We start from the raw sequence: 19,280 nt of genomic DNA on the forward strand, positions 1-19,280 counted from the left end.
GACTTCGATTACCTCTCCAACATTTGCTATTTGCCATGTTTAAAATCCTTTTATTGGTGATTATTTTTTTGGACATGGTATACTCTGTCCAAGCTTCCAGCAAAAGCATTGCTGCCCAGACTCCTAGCATCTTACTTCAAGTTCTGTTTAAACAAGCCAAGACCTCCATGTTTGCTCTTAGTCTCATTGGATTTTAATTAGACCCCCCTCTCAGTTTTTAAGCTTCAGCATACTAATATTTGGAGTTGCACTTTTTAAATTATAGAATATGATTTGTGTCCTTGAAGTTTGACCTTTACCTGAAGAATTGGTTGAAAATGGTAAATGTTTAAATGTTGCAGGTTAGAGAATGTCTTGATTGTGTTGCCAAATGCTGAATGACAGAGAGATTTAATTCTAACAAGCACTAATTATAAAGGGAAAAAAATCAAAAGGTGATGTCAGCCAGAATCAGAGTGAACCAGAACAAGAAATACTTTTATTGGTTACAGAACATCAACAGTGTGTGATACAGCCTTATTCACTTACTTTACTAGCAATGAAAATACTGCAGGCTGTCTCTAGGGGGTTCAGACAGGCTTATTGAAGACATAATCATTTTGATAGGTGTTATTCGTTGGTAATATGATGCTTTGGAGCGGCAGAAAATTACTTATTTTTAGAGATATGCTAAATGTTCTTGGCTTTAAAAAAACAAAACAATATGGCAAAGATTTTATAACTTGGAAGAAGTGGATAGTCAATGCAATGTATCCACTGGTTTCTTGCTTAACAGTAAATTAGCCTATTTTTGACTATTATTTCTCTCAGCACAATTGCGTTAAATATTTTGACATCAGAAAAAGAGGTATCGGGGCTTCCCTGGTGGCGCAGTGGTTGAGAGTCCGCCTGCCGATGCAGGGGACACGGGTTCGTGCCCCGGTCTGGGAAGATCCCACATGCTGCGGAGCGGCTGGGCCCGTGAGCCATGGCCGCTGAGCCTGCGCGTCCGGAGCCTGTGCTCCACAATGGGAGAGGCCACAACAGTGAGAGGCCTGCATACTGCAAAAAAAAAAAAAAAAAAAAGGTATCACTTTTTTAGAGCTCATTGTGTTATGTTAGAAAACAGTTATCCATTTAGGAGATTAAATAGAGGTTATATACGTATACATCAATACATACATACACACACACATATATATAAATAGGCATGTGTGTGCGTGTGTGTGTGTGTGTGTCTTTGCTTTATAAAGACCCTGGTTATCTTTTTCTTAAGGTGAGATTTATTTTTCTTGAGGATAAGATTTTACTCTGAAATTCTTGGTCCTGTCTTCTTTCTCTTTGTTTTCCAGTGAAATTCATTATCATATCTTTTAACTCTCTTTGGACCTCTCTTCCTCCCCATGCTGTTGAGAACCTGAGGCCGTTCCTTTAATCATTCTTTCACCATTCTAGCCAGTTCTCTTCTTGACTTCTCATTGAATCTAATTCAGTCTTCCCAGGCTCAGCCTCATCATTTGACATCTTTGCCACTGTACCTGGGCTGCTGAGCACTGTTAGCTGAAACTTGACAACAGTGCCAATTATAACCTCTGCAAATTCATGGTCTGTTAGGGCCCCAAGATGGCCTCTGCAATCCTTGATTGTTCTACACTTCGACTGCTGTCTTCGTATTTCCTCCCTGCCACCTGTTCCCTCAGTCTCAGAAAATAATCTTGACTTCTGTTTTGTTGAGACCACCAGGCAGGAACTCCTGAACATCCTCTTCTTTTACTAACATTCCCTGTCTCACTACCTACAAATTTTCTCAACACATATCACCTTCTAGTTATTTTCCTACTTTTTCTCCTTAACTTGGTCACCAGGCTGCTCAGAAGAGTAGTGCCTTTTGTTTCTCCTTCTACCCTCTGGCTTCCATCCAAAACTGCTAACCGTTAACACCTATGAGATAGTTTTCAACCTTCACTTGATTTGACCTTTAAGGCATTTTAACATTATTCAGTACTACCTCTAAGCATGTTCCTCAGTGTTCATAAAAACTCCTCACTTTTGGAATTTCTCCCACCTTACTTTCTCACAAATTCAAAGTTGCCATTTTTCCAAAATAGCAGGAAAAAATGTAAGCATTTATTGCTTTACAACATAATAATTGATATGAATGCTCATCATTCAGTATTAAGTATACTTCTAAAAATTACATTATACTTTTATATGTAGTGTATAAATATAACTCAGTATTAGTTATACTTTAAAAAGACAAGAAACATATGTTAATTATTCCTTGGTTTCTTCTTTCCTAGTTAATGAAGGAGTTCCCTCTCCTGAGCATGTTCAACATCCATGAAAACCTTTTAGAAGCCCTTCTGGAACTACAAGCATATGCTGATGTTCAGGCGGTCTTAGCAAAGTATGATGGTAAGTCCTTGGGTACTTTTATCTACTTGAGTATTCCTCTCTTCTTGATGTATTTCAATGATTAGATCAGAAGGATCATTTTTATAGCACAGCACTTTGATGACTATCCTCTTAGAGAATTTCCACCTGATTTCCGTGGTCAGGAATCACTCAGAACCTCTGCAGGTAGCATGTACCTTGTTGGAGCAGCACTGACTGTTTGAGCTCCTGCTGTGACCCCTCATCGGCTGACTGTGACCACTACCTGTTGGTTATGTTGATCCTTCAAAGCAATAGAACAGCTGGTAGCTCTTGCTACAAACCTTGTGACAGTTCAGTAATATTTGAAGATAAGATCATGGCCCTTTCATCCCAGGTCTTCTCCTCATTAGCAGAATAACCCCCATTTCTTCATATGAGAGGCTTTGCGGTCACCCATGAGCACAGGATAACATTTTGCCTCTTCTTAATAAACCAGAAAAATAAACTGACATCTCCTAGATATTTGAAAACTCTTCTGCTCATATTGCCATTGTCTGTGAATTTACTATTTGATTAATTGTACAAAAATTTTCTACAGAATTACCTGCCATGACTTAGCTTCTGGAATCTCTGCAGAATTTCATACTATTCTGCCATCTTTCATTAACTGTCTCCCGAAAATAAATATATTTGCTTATAAAAATGGATATTAGGGAGTGATTACTTATGATCATTGTTTACTTTATAAAATATTTTTTCTTAAGTAAGCATCTTTAGTGCATTTAAAGAATTATTCAGGGGGACTTCCCTGGTGGCGCAGTGGTTAAGAATCCACCTGCCAATGCAGGGGACACAGGTTTGAGCCCCGGTCCGGGAAGATCCCACATGCCGCGGAGTCACTAAGCCCGTGCGCCACAACTATTGAGCCTGTGCTCTAAAGACTGCGAGCCACAACTACTGAAGCCCACGCGCCTAGAGCCCGTGCTCCGCAACAAGAGAAGCCACGGCAACGAGAAGTCCGCACACCGCAACAAAGAGTAGCCCCTGCTCGCCTCAACTAGAGAAAGTACGTGCACAGCAGCGAAGACCCAACACAGCCAAAAATAATAAATAAATAAAATTAATTTATAAAAATAAAAAAATAATTATTCAGGTCAAAATAGTCATCAAACATATAGGGCAAACTATACTATTTGAGTCTTATTTTTGACCTACAGTTCTTCATAAGGAATCTCTGAAATAGGTTAGAGTTGTTACCCCCCGCAGTTGGAGGAACTGAGGCATCATGAGACTGTTTTTGTTTTATTTTATTGTTAATTCTTGCTCAAACTGATGGAAACTAAAACCCGTCAGCCAGTGATGGCATCACTTGGCCTGTGCAAACATGAGCACCCTGTGTAACAAGATATACGCTACCTAATATGGAACTGATTTTAGAAAGAGACAAAAGTATTTGTGGCACACTTTATAGTAAACAAAATAAAGACTGTTTGGCCTTCATGTCAGCTCACTTTTGTTCTCTGTTTATATGTGGAATCTCTGTTGGGATGACCTTGGGAGTCTAAGCCAGAGGCTTAGACTTTACCTTAGAGGCAAAATGCTCATACATTACAGGCCTTTTAGTACCAGCAGAACCCAGCACATGGGTTCAAGTGGCCATGCACTTTTCCACATGCCGCCCCGTAGCCATCAGTGTCATGGCAAGGTTCCAGTGTTCTCATCCCCAGCGCCGACCTGCCCTCAGCCTGATACATCAAGGCTTAAGAAAAGATTTAACCAACAGAGCCTTTGGGATCTCAGATCTCCTAAGGCTCCTTTCCTGAAGATTTTGGCTCATTACAGAAATCATCAGCTTTGTGTTACGAGACTGAGTGTAAAATAAAGAAATGAACTCATTTGGAGCTTTCTGTTGTCTCTCTCTATCCCTTTGCACAGCCTCTGTTCCACAACAACCAAAAGCTGATTTATTAGATTCTGATAACATATGTCCACATTATTCGTTACAAGAGCTTGTCCCACCCTCCACTAAAACTTGGCTCTCACTTTGCAAAATTCCTTTGTTGCAAATGGACAAACTCACCATACCAAGGCCCTTGTGTTGAGCTTTGTTTATGTTTGTACCTGGCAACAGAGATGATGTTCTTATTCATTATTCATGGAAAAAGAGCCTCATTAGTGGCAGGACACATACTGTTGCTGAGATGCCTCGTTAGGGGTTTTAAGTTCAGCAGTTGTCAATAGACTGCAGATGACCTAACCCCAGCTGAATTCTGGAGGGTGTTTTGGTACAGACTTGGCTCGGGCCAGTGTCATTTACAGTAGAACTATGATGAGGTGGCTGCTGAAGTTACTGTTGCTTGAGGAGTGAGCTGCAACCACACAAGACTATTAAACACATGCCTCTTCTTCCTCACCCCGTACCATAAAATGGGCTCTTTCAAGTTCATCCCTGCTGCTTTTTCTGGAGACCCAAAGGACCTTGACCCAGTTCTTGTCCCATTTTCTGCCCCTGTGTTAGAAAGTGGGTGCTTCAGAGGACTTGGAGTACAGACAGCAATGGGGGTGCCCTGTTCTTCACCCTGGTTCAGATGTCATCATCCTAATCCATGAGATGCTGGAGACAGCACTTTGAATCTCAGCCTCACCATCCCTCGCCATCGAGCCACACCCAAAGCAGCAGGATTATATGTTATCTTTGCAAATTGGAATGCTCTGGTTTGGTAGCTGTTTCTTGGATGTTTTATGGGTACAGCCATCCTTCTTTATTACATTTCCTAGGTAGCTGAATGTTTTTAAGTAGTATGTTGGGAAGTGACACAATGGGATTAGTGCTGCTTTTCTGACCTTTGCAAAAAGGATTTAGAAATACGGTAAAGCATGGGGGAAAAAAACACAACATGTTCTGAGGAAAGGAGGAAGGTAACCTGTGTTCCCTTTGCCTCATTCTTATTCTTCTCCACTTTTTTATTTGCTTTGACTTTTTTTTTTTTTTTTTCAGTACGCGGGCCTCTCACTGTTGTGGCCTCTCCCATTGTGGAGCACAGGCTCCGGACGCGCAGGCTCAGCGGCCATGGCTCACGGGCCCAGCCGCTCCGCGGCATGTCGCGGCATGTGGGATCTTCCCGAACCGGGGCACGAACCCGTGTCCCCTGCATCGGCAGGCGGACTCTCAACCACTGCGCCACCAGGGAAGCCCTGCTTTGACTTTTAAAAGCGACATTTACAAAGTCCTTTTACAGTGAAGCCCTTTGGCAACCCTGGAGTCTTAGTAGGATTACCAGTTAACTGATCACACCTCCTTGTAAACTGCAGTCTAGTTTTGATTTTTTCCCTTGAGATAACTTCTGATCTTATATTATTCTAGCCATTAGTCTGAAATGCTGTCTTGCCAGCCTCAGGAGTTTTCGTGCTCTTCTAGTTTCAATTTGTTAAACAACATTATGGGTGGGCAGTTTTTATCCAGGTGGTTGGTGTTGGTTTTGGAGTGTCCTTCACACAATAACTATAAAAACAGCTAGCACTGAGTTCTTATAATGTGTCAGGGTCAGACGTGGTTCTAAGCTCTATGTGGATGGACTCATTTATTCTCACCACAAACATATGAGGTAGATACTATTATTAGCCCCATTTTACAGCTGTGGTTACTGGTACAGAGAAGAGTTAAGTAATTTGCTGAAGTGAAGAGCCTAAGATGTCAAGTAAAGCCCTGGAGATGTTATGTTATGAGAGCAGAGATAAACTGAGAACAGTCTTTTTTCAATAAGATGTGAATTCTACGAGGAAAGGAAAGCCAGGATAAAAGCTGAGGTGGTCTGACCCCTGGCCCGTGCTCTTAACCACCATCATACTTCCACTGGTCTCTGCTGTTGGCAGAATTTTTTATTGTTTTTATTAACACTGTTCTTGTTATTATCAGCTACAGTTTGTTGAGAACCTACCACGTGCCAAGCACATCGCACACATTACCTATAACCCTTACAGTGTCTTTGCAAGGAGGTAGTTATTCCATTTTAGCAGACGCAGAAACTGAGGCTTGTGAATTTAAGTAACTTTCGAGACCACATTCCTTGAAAACTGTGGAACTGAGATGCAAATTCAGGTTTAGCTGGCTTTAAAAGCCCATGTGTTTTTCATAAACGTACGACTTGCTGAAGTGACTTTCACTCCCTCTCTCACTCCTCTTACAAAGGCATGAATTAGGCGGGCTGGAGCCGTGGTGCAGAATTTCAGTAATGCCACATTGTCTTTTAAGATTCTTTTAAAATCGTTCCTTAAGAACTGGGCATATCTATATTTGCTTATCTTTCTGAAACCATCTTCAAAATATGTCTTTCCATCTTCAACGTGTACCTGATTTCTTTAGTCACAAAGGGGATTTGATGTATGGTGTCCATTTAATTGTAGATTTATCTCTTTTTTTCAGTCATACATTAGCTATAAAGACAGAAATGTTTTTTAAGATCATTAAGGCATCAGAGCCTTCTTTTCAAAGCCATTGAGAAAGTTGTTGCAAGCTTTGGATCGCCTTTCAAAGAAGTTTATAGGCCACCTAGGTTGAAAGCTTAAGTCTCAAAGATTAGGGTGGGAATGGGGAAAAGAATTCATGCGTTTCTTATTCATTATCATTTGCCCATTTCAATTTTAGAAGAATCTCACAGAGCAAGTGAAGAGGAATGTGAGTGCTAATTTTGTGAGCATTTCCTTTGGGAGTGTCTAGTTCTGTCTCTAGTTAGTGATCCCTGAGGATGCCAAAGGCAGTCCTGTTGGTGGGGAAGACCTGCTGAGATAAGTCCCAGCTCTGCCTTTCACCGGCCGAGTGAACTTCAGCAAGTCACTTAACCTTCTAAGCTTCCATTTCTTTCTCTGGAAATGGAATCGAGGCTTAGAAAGCCTAAGTAACTTGCCCAGGATCACGCAGCCGGGAATTTGTTGTGAGGATTAAAGCGGTTAATCCATGGTAAATGTTTAGAACAGTGTGGGCCATACAGTAAGAATTCAGTAACTATTAACCATTCTAAAGCGCTAAGGTGACCGCTCCTGAACTTCACCTCTGTTCTCAATCCATTTTGTTCAAATGGAAAACGATACATAAAATGTCAGTTAAAATGAGAGCATAAAAGCCCAGGCTTTTGCCCCCCCCCAAAGTGTTATGGCCTGTTATTAAAATTAATTTTAGATCTCATAGGACATATGTGTAGATATTTGGTAAGAATGGAAATGCTTAGTTTTATCTATAAACAACTCTAACATTTGGAAAGCTGAAAAATGAAAAATGCCCAACATTTTCACTCCTGATCAAAAGACAAATTGTTTCAGCCTTGGGGCAATTTGTACCAGTAGAAATACAAATCCAAGCTCTTTTCGATATTTACTCCATTAGGTCATTTAGTGATTGCCCTAAATTTGGGGGCAGGAACTTCCCTGTGAGGGACAGCTGGTCTTTTTTATAGTCACGAATACTATATAAATGCAACAACTGTATCAAGACCATTTTTACTGGTGGCGTCAAGCCCATCCTAAATTAGCATTATTATCTACCATCTGGCAATGTGCAAAGGGTATACTTTCAAGAACAAGACATGTTTGTAACATTGGGGGAAATACTTTCATCTCAGTAGATTGAAAACAGAAATTCTAAAGAAAGCGTGAGGGAATCACTCTATGTTGAGACTATTCAGAGAATAAGCTTTTTGCTACTCATTGGTTTGCAGAGTCAGCATGTAGTTATAAGTAAAAATTTTGTACACTTTGTTCATTGCCCAGGGCCTTATAACTAGTACAAGTTACTCAACTATCATCTCCATTCCTCTGAAATGGTCACTGGATACCCTGTCTTTTCGTTAGGCTGTTTTCCATTTATGTTTGTGGAATAAGAGGGATTTGAGATGCCAGAAGGACCGGTGAATAAAATCTCTATTGACGGGACTTCCCTGGTGGCGCAGTGGTTAAGACTCCACACTCCCAGTGCAGGGGGCCCGGGTTCGATCCCTGGTCAGGGAACTAGATCCCGCATGCATGCCACAACTAAGCGTTCACATGCCACAACTAAGGAGCCCTCGAGCCACAACTAAGACCTGGCACAACCAAATTAAATAAATAAATATTAAAAAAAAAATCTGTATTGAAGCAGTCAGTGTCAGACTGTCCAGACCTCCAAAATGGTGCTTTTCGGTCAAGTGTATGTATAGATGTGAGTTCTGATGCCATAGGCACAGGCAGCTTCTGAGACATATCCACTACAAAAGGAGGCTGCATTCAAGAAAGAGGGTTTGAAGTGCTATCAGTCCCTAGTGACAGACTCGAAGCCTAGTCCAGCTCCCTTCCCTGGCCTGGCTCTTATGGAAAAGATCAAGGATACCCGGCAAATGCTGAAGAGAATCCTTGTGTAAAAGATAGGCAGATAATCCCGTTGCTGCTTCAAAGAAGAAAATAATTATCAGCACTGACACCATGGGCTATGGCTTCAGGCTGGTAAGCACGAGCGACTGAGAAGTGATGGCCCTGTATAGCTTTGCAGCGGGTGCCCTGCTGACTTGGAAACTAAGAGATCTGTCAAGAGGACTAGGCCTTTGAGGTTACAAAGTGTATGTATATACTATACATGCAATGAGCGGGAGTTCTGATAACAGATGCTGTTTCAGTGAAGACTGTGTGCGTGAAAAACTTCTACAATCTCTGATGTTGGAAGACATTTTATGAATGCATACGTCTGTAATTCGCAGAGTTGGCACATGAACAAACCCTCTAAATTTATGCTGGCTTTAGTAATCCTTACTGCCCAGTTATCATAATTTACCAAGGTAACATCCCTCCTTAGCTGGCCATCACCATCCCATAAGCTGCCATATTTGGCTCCAGGGCACCAGCCACAGAAGGGCCTCCTGACACAGACCTTTTGGGGTAATCCATTCGAAAGTTGCAAATAAGATCTGTTGTTTGGCTTTGTAGCATGATAGTTGAATTCGTGTTGCGTGCCTCTCCCCCTCCTCCAGGTTACCAAGATCATGTAGTATTTCCCCATCCCAGGTGGCGCATCATTTTGAGGTTCTAGTATATCAGTCCTTTTTATTTCTTCAGTGAAGTTTTCACCTTTGGTTGAAAGGGGACCTTAGATTGGCTTTTTGAAGGTGGGACAAAAAGACTTCATACTGTCTGGACCCCCCCCCCCAAAAAAAATCTAAGGACAGAATTTTACATACCTGTTGTTTTCATTGCATCATATCATGAACAGGAGTAAACTGAGAAATTTTATTGAAGACAGTCACATGGAGGACAGCATCACATAATGGTACAGTAATAAGACATTACAGTCCACAGACAGGAAGGAGAAGTGGGCTGCATTTTCATTCGTTGTTTTTCAATTTTGTTTGTTTGGTTAGTCAGTTCGTGGCTCTAAAAGCGTCTGTCAAGGCTACACAAACTTCAAGTATATCAGTTTGCTGGGCAACCAAGAAAAGTGATGCTTGATACTATGTAATCTTAAATGGTTGTAAGAGTAATTAGGTTAATTTTTTCAAATTAATTCAGCAAGGATCTATCAAACCTTTATGTTGAAAATACTAACTTTTAGGTGCTTCCACATTCAGAGATGAATATGATTTACTCTGTGTCGCCAAGAAGCTTTCAGTCTATTGAAGAAAGATGTTAAAAACAAAAAACAACCCATGGTGAGTCGAGGTGGGATGAATCCGTGCTCAGTGAATCAGTTTGAAACATGCTGTGGGAAGTACAGAGAAAGAAACTCTTTGAGAGCAAGCCCTGTGTCCTCTTCTTCTTGGACACTTATGTACTACAGTAGGTGTTCAGAGCATCTATGGTGAACGAACAACTTGTTAGATGGAGATGCACTATGACATAGTGTCCTTACTTGTGAGGTGCTTTGGGACTTATCTGCTGGTTGCCACCCTTGAAAACATTCTTTTAGAAGTATAGATGTAAAATTGACCCTCAGTTGACTAATCTCATGCACCGGGAAAGTAATGGTCCTTTTAAAATTACATCTTGATTGTTATTATTATTGCAGATGAACAAAAGGAAATAAGGCGAAAAGATTATCACTGGAAAAATTCTGTCCTATCTAAAGTTTTGCCCCATGGGTTTTCTGAGACACATCAAATTGACAGTTTTACTCATAATTACATAAATTTGTCATAAGATTATTTCATTGCATTGCAGGTTTGATCTTATGAGCCATTTATGACTTTTGAAAACTTAACAGTCATCCTCCCTGAGATGACTTTTTTTTTTTTTTCCAGCAGCATCATTCTCGTAAAGGGTCCTTGGGAGCCAGAAGATGTGTGGTTTGCCTTCCTTGTTTCTGGATAAAAATTCTACTTGTCTTCAACCTTGTTTCAGCTTTTACTCTTGCGTTCTTCCTGCCCCACTTTTTCATTCCACTGCCTTTTCAAATAGACATCTAGATTTAGAGCACAGTCCAATGTCATGCCTTCTGCCGGAATGCTGTAAGCAAAGATAAAGGAAGCATACGTGTTGAGAAATAACAAGTTATGACTCCCTCTTAAAGCACCCATCAACACTGATCACTTTTGGCTCCCAGAAGCTAAATTAGAAGTAAATGTTTGCATGTTGAAGGAAGGTAATATCAAATGATTTGATATGTTAGTACATTAACTTAGGATTTTATTCAGCAAACACTGACCACCAACTATGTTTCAAACATTGCTTTGTGTTGTGGTTACAAAGTGATGAAGAAACACAGCTTTTACCCCTAAAGCACACCACGTAAGTAGGAGAGGGAAATAAGAGAATGGACAATCGCTGTAAAGTGTAAAGACTGATCGAGTTTAACCCGAGATGGAAGGGACACCTCATCCAGGGTAATGAGGGAAGCCACTCCGGTGGAGGTGGGATCTGTGCTGAGCCAGACAGCGCAGGTGCTGGAGGCAAAGAGAATATGTCCAGAGGTTCAGGGCAGTTTTGACACAGCTTGTGAGGAGAACTCTGTTTCCCACAGAGCAGAGGGAAGACAGAGGCTGTAGCAAGGGGCTGAACTTGCACTGGGTGAGTTAAGCAGGGGCCAGGCCTCAAAGAGCTTTGGGTCTAGTTTGGATTTTGTTCTGGAGACCATGGAGAGACTTGGAAGCAATGTCAGCAGAGGAGGGGCTTCAGCCTGCCCCCAGAGTGAAGGGAGTGGCACAGTGGATTCACACTCTGCCCTTTTTTGACTTGAGGTGGTTGAGAGATGAACGCTGGGAAAGCCCTAAGATGTGAAGCAGTAGAATGCCGCTGGAGAGGACTGGGGAGGTGATTTCAGACTCTGCGAAGAAACAGAATTCTATCCTTCAGGGAAACGTATGCAGGGTTTTCCAACCAACAAGTATAAAAGAGTTTTTAGAGTTTGGCTTTTCTTCTTTATACAACAAATGGGAATCCCAGGCAGAAACTTTTTTTTATTTCCTGGGTGATCAAAACTTTCTATTTTAAACTATAACTACTTCATTTCATTTGCTCTCTGGGGATCTCTTTCTTAACTATGTAGACCCAGTATAAGCCTTAGATAATCTGTCTTTCGGGGGCATGTAACTAAGACGTTATCAAGAGCCTGCCAGGATTCATGTAACCCACCAACACCTGCCTACTTCTGCTGAGTCATAACAACGACATGAGGAGGGAAAAAAAGTGGAATGTGGGGAACAGGTGGAAGGTCCACCTAGTCTTCAGAGGTTGTGAGTTTGGAGCAGGCGATGTGAAGGCCTGCACCTGTCAATCTACGAGTCTCATTTGCTAAAAGCAAAGCTTCTGACAAGGTCTTGTCTTACACTTTAATTACAACCAAAGTCGACAAAGCCTGAGAGTAGTTAATACCTTGGATTTAATTCTTACCAAAAAGGAAGCACCTTAAAGGAGAGCATGTTATCGTATAGCTTATAATAACAACAACAACGAGAAGTCACACCCTTTTTTTAATTCAAACGAAAGATAAATATAAACCCATAAATGGAGATTCAATAAATACTTTGTGCGGACACTATGTGGCATAGGAGATACAGAGATTGTTAAAGTGGAAATTGGTTCAAGAAGGATGAGAGATTCTAAAAGATGAGATTATAGTTATTCCCACTGGGAAAAAAAATGTAAAATTAAACACAGATGATTAAAGTTTATGAAAATATCAGAATGACAAATAGCTAAATAAGTATATACAAGTGAGGTAGAAACCTGTCAGCAGGTGTTCTGGGCGGCTAAAGTTCAGAGGAGGCAAAAGTCTCAAGACTTTGATTGTGAAGCCATTTTCCAAGGAAGATGATAAGGTATAAGAGAATGATGATAAGGAAAATAAAAGCAAGTACCACATTGGCAGTATGGGATGGTGACAAAGACACGGTATTGCAAGACCATCTCTGTCACTAATTAGTTAGGCAGCTCTTAAGTATATCATTTAGCTTCCCTGGGCCTGTATTTTTTATCTGTAAAATGAAAGATTTTTGAGGGCTGACCTACACAGTCATGTGCTGTTGTCCAGTTCTTTGATTTATCTTGTAGTACTACTATCTGGATAAGAAAGTAATGTGTTAATAAGTTAATAAAAATATACAACTATTCACTCCTATTTTCTATTTCCCCTCAATACTTTTGATTCTTTTTTTTTAAAGAATTTCAACAAATAAATCAATCCCAGCAAAATTCTAGAGAAATATGTGGTTTATGAACACTTAGGAAAGAGGTAATTGAAGATCCAGCATGGATTTACTGAGGAAGTTGTGTGACATAAAAACAGATGAGATAGTACATGTGAAAATATTTGTAGTCTATACAATTATATTTAAATGTTTCTTATTAAGGCCATTTTTCTTTATATTTCTGAATTAGAGAAATGCCATGGAAGTATTTGTATCTTTATTTAAATAAAACATTTGATGATTTTTTTTAACATCTTTATTGGAGTATAATTGCTTTACAATGGTGTGTTAGTTTCTGCCTTATAACAAAGTGAATTTTGATAATGTTTTTTTTTTTTTTTTTTTTTTTTGATAATGTTTTTAATGCTGTCTTTTTAGGTAACGTGGAGCAATGTAGTCATGATACCTATTACACCATTAATAAATGGTATAATTTAATGGTATAATACCTATCATAACTATTAATAAATGGTTGCACATAGATCATTGCAGACCGTTGCAAATTTAGGGTGATCTCTAGAATACCATTTTTGGATTCTCTCCTTGGTATTGCTATGGTCAGTATGTTTTTAAATCAGACCTTGTCAACAGCATAGCACAGTTAAAAAGCGTGTGTTCTGGGGGAAGCTCGTTATTTGTTCTAAGTGTGTGATGTTGGCATATTTCTTAACTGTTCTATGCCTCACTTTCCCCATCTATAAAACAGGGCTAGCAGTAGGTCCTATCTCATAGGGTTGCTCTGAGGATTAATGTGTGTAAGTGATGAACAACAGTGCCTGGCACTTAATAAGCCCTTGATAAATGTCAGCAGTAATTTTGATGATGATAATAATCATATGGGGAGGAAGGTGTACTTACGAGGTATATGGAGCAAAGCTGTGAGTGGTAGGTTGAGTTACAACAATGACTAATAGCCTGGACTAATATGCTGAAACCATTAATATTTAATGGTTTAGATTTTATTTTTTTATAAATTTATTTATTTTATTTTTGGCTGCATTGGGTCTTTGTTGCTGCACGTGGCGCGGGCTTTCTGTAGTTGCAGCATGCGGTGGCTTCTGTTGTTGTGGAGCACGGGCTCTAGGCGCACGGGCTTCAGTAGTTGTGGCACGTGGGCTCAGTAGTTGCGGCTTGCAGGCTCTAGAGCGCAGGCTCAGTAGCTGTGGCTTGCAGGCTCTAGAGCGCAGGCTCAGTAGTTGTGGCTTGCAGGCTCTAGAGCGCAGGCTCAGTAGTTGTGGTGCACAGGCTTAGTTGCTCCGCGGCATGTGGGATCTTCCCAGACCAGGGGTCGTGTCCCCTGCATTGGCAGGTGGATTCTTAACCACTGTGCCACCAGAGAAGTCCTAGATTTTATTTTAAGATTTAAAATTTAATGGAGTCAAATGTGAAATCCTGCTCATAGGTTCAAAAATTCTCATGGCTGAAGTAAAAGAGAAAAGACCTGGCTTTGGCTGAAATTGGTTTGAATAGAATCAGAGGGGTTTGTTGACCACACGACCGTAGGAACAAACCGCTCCAGGTGCTCAGCTTCAGGGCCAGCCCAACTAGTAGTACTCAGAGAATGCTCGTGGCCAGGGCTGCTCAGACTGCACGTTTCCCCTGAGCTCTGTACTATTGGGTTTCAGGGATTCAGATGATTATTTCCACTTCTAATTCTCATATTTTGAAATCACCCATGGCTCCGTAACAAAAATAAGTGAGAAGCTCTGAAGACTGTGTCAGTTGAGGGGCTAGAAGTATTTATTCTGGAAAAGATTAGGCTTAGAGGAGATAATTTAACCATCTTAGTATTTGAAAGACCAACCTGAAACATAATCAGATTCTGTTTATTAAACTAGGAAGTAATTTTTAGATAAGGATGCATAGAGAGAATGGAGGGGCCAGAATGATGAAAGGCAAGTAAGAGGAGGCAGCTTCAGGTGACACAGGATTGTAGGTTTGGCTTTTTTTTTCGTCTTTTTTATTGTGGTATAAATTACATATTGTAACATGCACAAATCTTAAATGTAGACTGGGATGACTTTTCACCTATGTATATACCTCTGTGATCACCGCCCAGAATCATAGAACTTTCCATCATCTCAGAAAATTGCCCCTCTAACCCAGAAGTCACCCTTTTTCTGACCTCTCTCACCATATATTAGCTTTGCAAACTTCATACAACCACTATGGAGCACTGTCTACCAGTTTAAACATTCATCTACCTTCTGACTCAATTCCATTTACAGTTACATATCCAAGAAAAAATGAGAGTTTTTTTTTTAAACCAAAAAGTACACAAGAATAGTCACAACAGCTTTCTTCATAGTAGTCCCAAACTGGAGAACAATCCAAATAGCCGTTAGCAGGAGAATAAACATACTGTATATCCACACAATGAAATACGACTCGGCAGTAAAAAGGAACGAAGTACTGATACGTGCTACAACATGGATGAACCTCAGAAACATCATTTGGAGAGAGAGAACCCAGACACAAAAGTACACATGCTATGATTACAGTTGTATGAAATTCAAGATTGTAGATTTTAAGGAAAGACTTTCACAACAATTTGATTTTGTACACCTAAGATGCTTGGAGAAAGTTCTTCTTTCATAAAAGGATCTGTATGAAACACAAGATGGAAAGAAATGGAAGGAAAATTAAACTAACGCCAACAGTTCAGCTTTGCCGAAGTGAGAAACATTTATTCAGCATTGCTTGTTTCTACAATGAGTGTGTGATGTCTCATTTACTTTCATTTCCTCCTTGGATTCTAATTCTTAAGGGGACTTTCTGGCAATAATGGTAGCTACACACCACTTTCAAAAGACAGAAGAGCACTGCACAGTTAAGAGTCTGCTCATACAAAATTGGACTTAGAACGATTTTGAGTTTCTTCCTCAAAATAAAATTTCTGAATAAATTACAAGCAATATTGGAAAGCAGCTTATTTGTTGTTATTTCCTGCTTAAAACTTCTGATACTACCATTTTCATCAGTATGGTTAGTCACCCTGTTCCCCTTACCATTTTATCCATTTCCCTGGTGGCAAAAGCATAAAATCATAGTAGGCAAACAAGTCTATGGAGATAGAGAACAGATTCGTGGTCACTGGGAACAGGTATGGGTGGGGAGGGTACAAATAAAGGGGTAGCGTGAGAAAGTTCCTTTGGAAAAGTTGCGTATTTTGATGGTAGTGGTGGTTACATGAATCTAGCCTTGGGATAAAATTGCATAGAACCACACACACAGGAATGCATGTAAAAAATGGTGAAAACTGAATAAGGTCTGTAATTGACTTAATAGTACTGTACCAACGTCAATTTCTTGGTTTTTTTATGTTATAATGCGGTTATGTGAGTTGTCACCATTTGAGGGACGCTGAAGGAAGCTTCCCAGAACTCTGTGTACTGTATTCACAACTTCCTATGACCCCATAATTATTTCAAAATAATAAGTTTCATAATTATAATAGGCAACAACAACCAAGTCTCAGCCTTTTTTTTTTTTCCCCTAAAGAAATGAAAAAAGGCTCATGGGGCAAGCAGCCCATAATAATCAGCTTTCTCCTAAAGGTAATGTATATGGTTTTTTCTTAAAAGTGAACCAAAACATGCAGGTCCTGCCTCTGATTTAGATATTAGGCATTTATTAGATTAAAATACGGTTAACAACTGCACACCACAAAAGGAATACGCTAACTTTCATGAAGGTATATAAATAATTTTCTACATCTGCGGGCTAACAGCACTTCGTGTAAGTTCTGCCTTTGTCTGTTTATGCTGTCTGTGTCTCGCTCCACCAGTGTATCATATTTGCCCATGAACTTGCTGCAGACAATTTGTAGAAAGAATTCTTCCCCTTAGCGTCATTGTTATCTTTTAAAAATTCACTTATTACGTGTACGTCGCAGGAAGCTTCGGAAATGCAGGTAAACATAGAAAAAAATTGTCTATAATCCCAGCACCCAGAAATAAAAACTGTTGATATTTGGTATATATAGTTCCAGCCTTTTTATCTCTGTGCATAAAAATGCTTTTTTAAAAATATGTGAAATCATAATTTTTGTAAACTTGTTTTACTTATTGATGGGTACACAACAATGCAACATTTCCCCAGGTCATAAAACACTTTCCACCACATGATTTAACGACTGCATCGAGTTGCACCCTGTGGATGTGCAGCGCCTTAGCCATTCTCCTATGATTGACATTTGGGCCGTTTCCAGTTTTCTACCATTAGAAACAATGTCGTGATCAACATCCTTAAAGCTAAATCTTCATGCACAGTTGTGATGATTTCCCTTAGGATAAAGTCTCAGAAGTAGAATTGCTGGGTAGGCAAAATGTTAAAGCATTTGATTTATATTGCCACATTAAAAAAAAAAGTGTTGGACACAAAAACCTTATTTGAACAAGATGCTTTACCTGAAGGGTAATTTAGGATCAGTTTCTTTATAATGATTCATCCCTCCTTAGAGACAAATTGCCATTACCAAATAGATGTATTGCTTTGAAAGAATTAAAAGAAAAATATTGAAAATATATAAATAAGTTATGCAAGAATTGTTTGCTGTTTTTAATTTTTGTTTAATAGTGAGAGCAAAATAATATACTAAAGAGATAACAAGTGGAATGAACTTGCCACTGGTGGGGAATGGGGTATTTATATTTCTTCCTTTTCCCATTTGATGTTGATTAAAATATTTTTTTCTTTATTTTTTTAAGCATTATGACTGTGCACATATACCAGTATCTTTACATACAATGAGGGAGTAAGGGTAAAATTTTTTTAAATGGGGAAATTGTACCATAGTAGTTGTAACGTTGCAGAGTTGTGAATGTCCTGTCTATGGGTGTGAGGGGATTAAAGATCACCTTTGATTAGGCATCTCTAAGATTCTGCTGGAACACATCAATCGTATCTCTTTCTGCATTTCCAACTGGGTGAATGTGTTCATTTGCTTGATTAAGTAACCTTCTAAACAACATGATCGTTCTCATTGAGAAGCTAAATCCTTAACAACAGGTTTTCTTTAGTTTATCATGTGAGGTTCCATCTGTGCTGCCACCTTCGAATAATTTTGACCATTATTTTCAGTTTCAACTCCTTTCTAGGACTAATCCTTTGTTTCCACTTCATAGAAAGGTGCTAGATTGTCGCAGAAGGAACACAGATCACACCAGGAAGGGTGGAAGCAGGGCTTAGATAATTTTTAAATGAAAGGTCTGAAGTTTAAAAAAAAAAAAGGTCTGAACTTTTAAGTAGAATGTGTATTATCTGCAATTTTTTTTATTATCTTCCAGTAACAATCAATAAATGGACCCTAGCAAACAAGATAATTGATTCCTGAATTGATTTCACATACTGGGAAGTGGTTAAATGTTTAGATGTTGGAGAAGCAACAAGACAAATCCATGAGTGTCTGACATTTTTTTTCCTTCTTAGTCATAAGCACACCATTTTACAGTATGCATGTGGTGTTGAAATTTTGTTTGGATATAATTTATGAGATCAGGGTTACAAAGACCTCTCTCCCTTTCAATTCTGTGTTGGTATTTTCTCTGATTATTTGTATTTTATCAGTGTCATTGAAATTTCCCTCAAAGAGAAATTCCTCATGCTGGAATTGGTGGTAAATACTCATTATTGAATGAAAGGTTGTTTTTCTTTTATGAAATTATTTTCTTCTGCTGTTGACTTTTGTCTAGTTATGGACTTTCCTTTTCATCCCTACCGTAATGTAATTCTTCTAAAGTTGAAAACAGCCCGAAAGAAACTTGGAGGGCGTTCCAGGTGTTAAGAGTTCTTCTAACCTCGGGTGAATTTTGTAGCACCTGGGAATGGCATATTTTTACCTAGTCTGAGTGTTAAAGAAAGACAGTTCTGGTGCGAAATAGGATCATAATTTAAAAACAAGTCCTACCCCCTGCCCCCAGAGGGACTACCCTCTTTGCACTTATCTCCTCTTAGTTGTACTCTGTGCTTTTATTTGCCTGTAAACTCTATCTGAATCTGGTACCCGTTCCCACCCCTCCATCTGAAATTTTCTGTACAAACTGAAAGGAACTGTTTTTCTGGGCAACAAATTAGGCTTCATATGAAAGGAGCTTTATCATGGGTTTGAATGAACAAAAATTGTGTAGTTTTATAAAGATTTCATAATGTATCCTCATAAAGATTTCTCTTTCCAATTTTAACAAAAAAACTAAATATAAATTTCATGAAATCTGGTTTAAATCTGAAGAATAACTAAAGAATACTAAAAGAATAACTAAAGAATACTAACTAAAGAAAAACTAA

General features: G+C 39.4%; 1 protein-coding gene across 8 annotated transcripts in view; it reads left to right on the forward strand.

Moving 5' to 3' along the window:
• The window catches only part of ST7 (suppression of tumorigenicity 7), a 254,173-nt gene that overhangs the window by 196,328 nt on the left and 38,565 nt on the right, over nucleotides 1-19,280 (forward strand). For all 8 annotated transcript variants that reach the window (XM_067746807.1, XM_067746809.1, XM_067746806.1 and 5 more), the window contains one exon: nucleotides 2,280-2,394. In XM_067746807.1, coding sequence (XP_067602908.1) covers nucleotides 2,280-2,394 — 115 coding nt within the window. The remainder of the gene's footprint in view (nucleotides 1-2,279; nucleotides 2,395-19,280) is intronic.

This window comes from Pseudorca crassidens, chromosome 8 (assembly GCF_039906515.1).
Source record: "Pseudorca crassidens isolate mPseCra1 chromosome 8, mPseCra1.hap1, whole genome shotgun sequence".
In the NCBI taxonomy this organism is placed as follows: Eukaryota; Metazoa; Chordata; class Mammalia; order Artiodactyla; family Delphinidae; genus Pseudorca; species Pseudorca crassidens.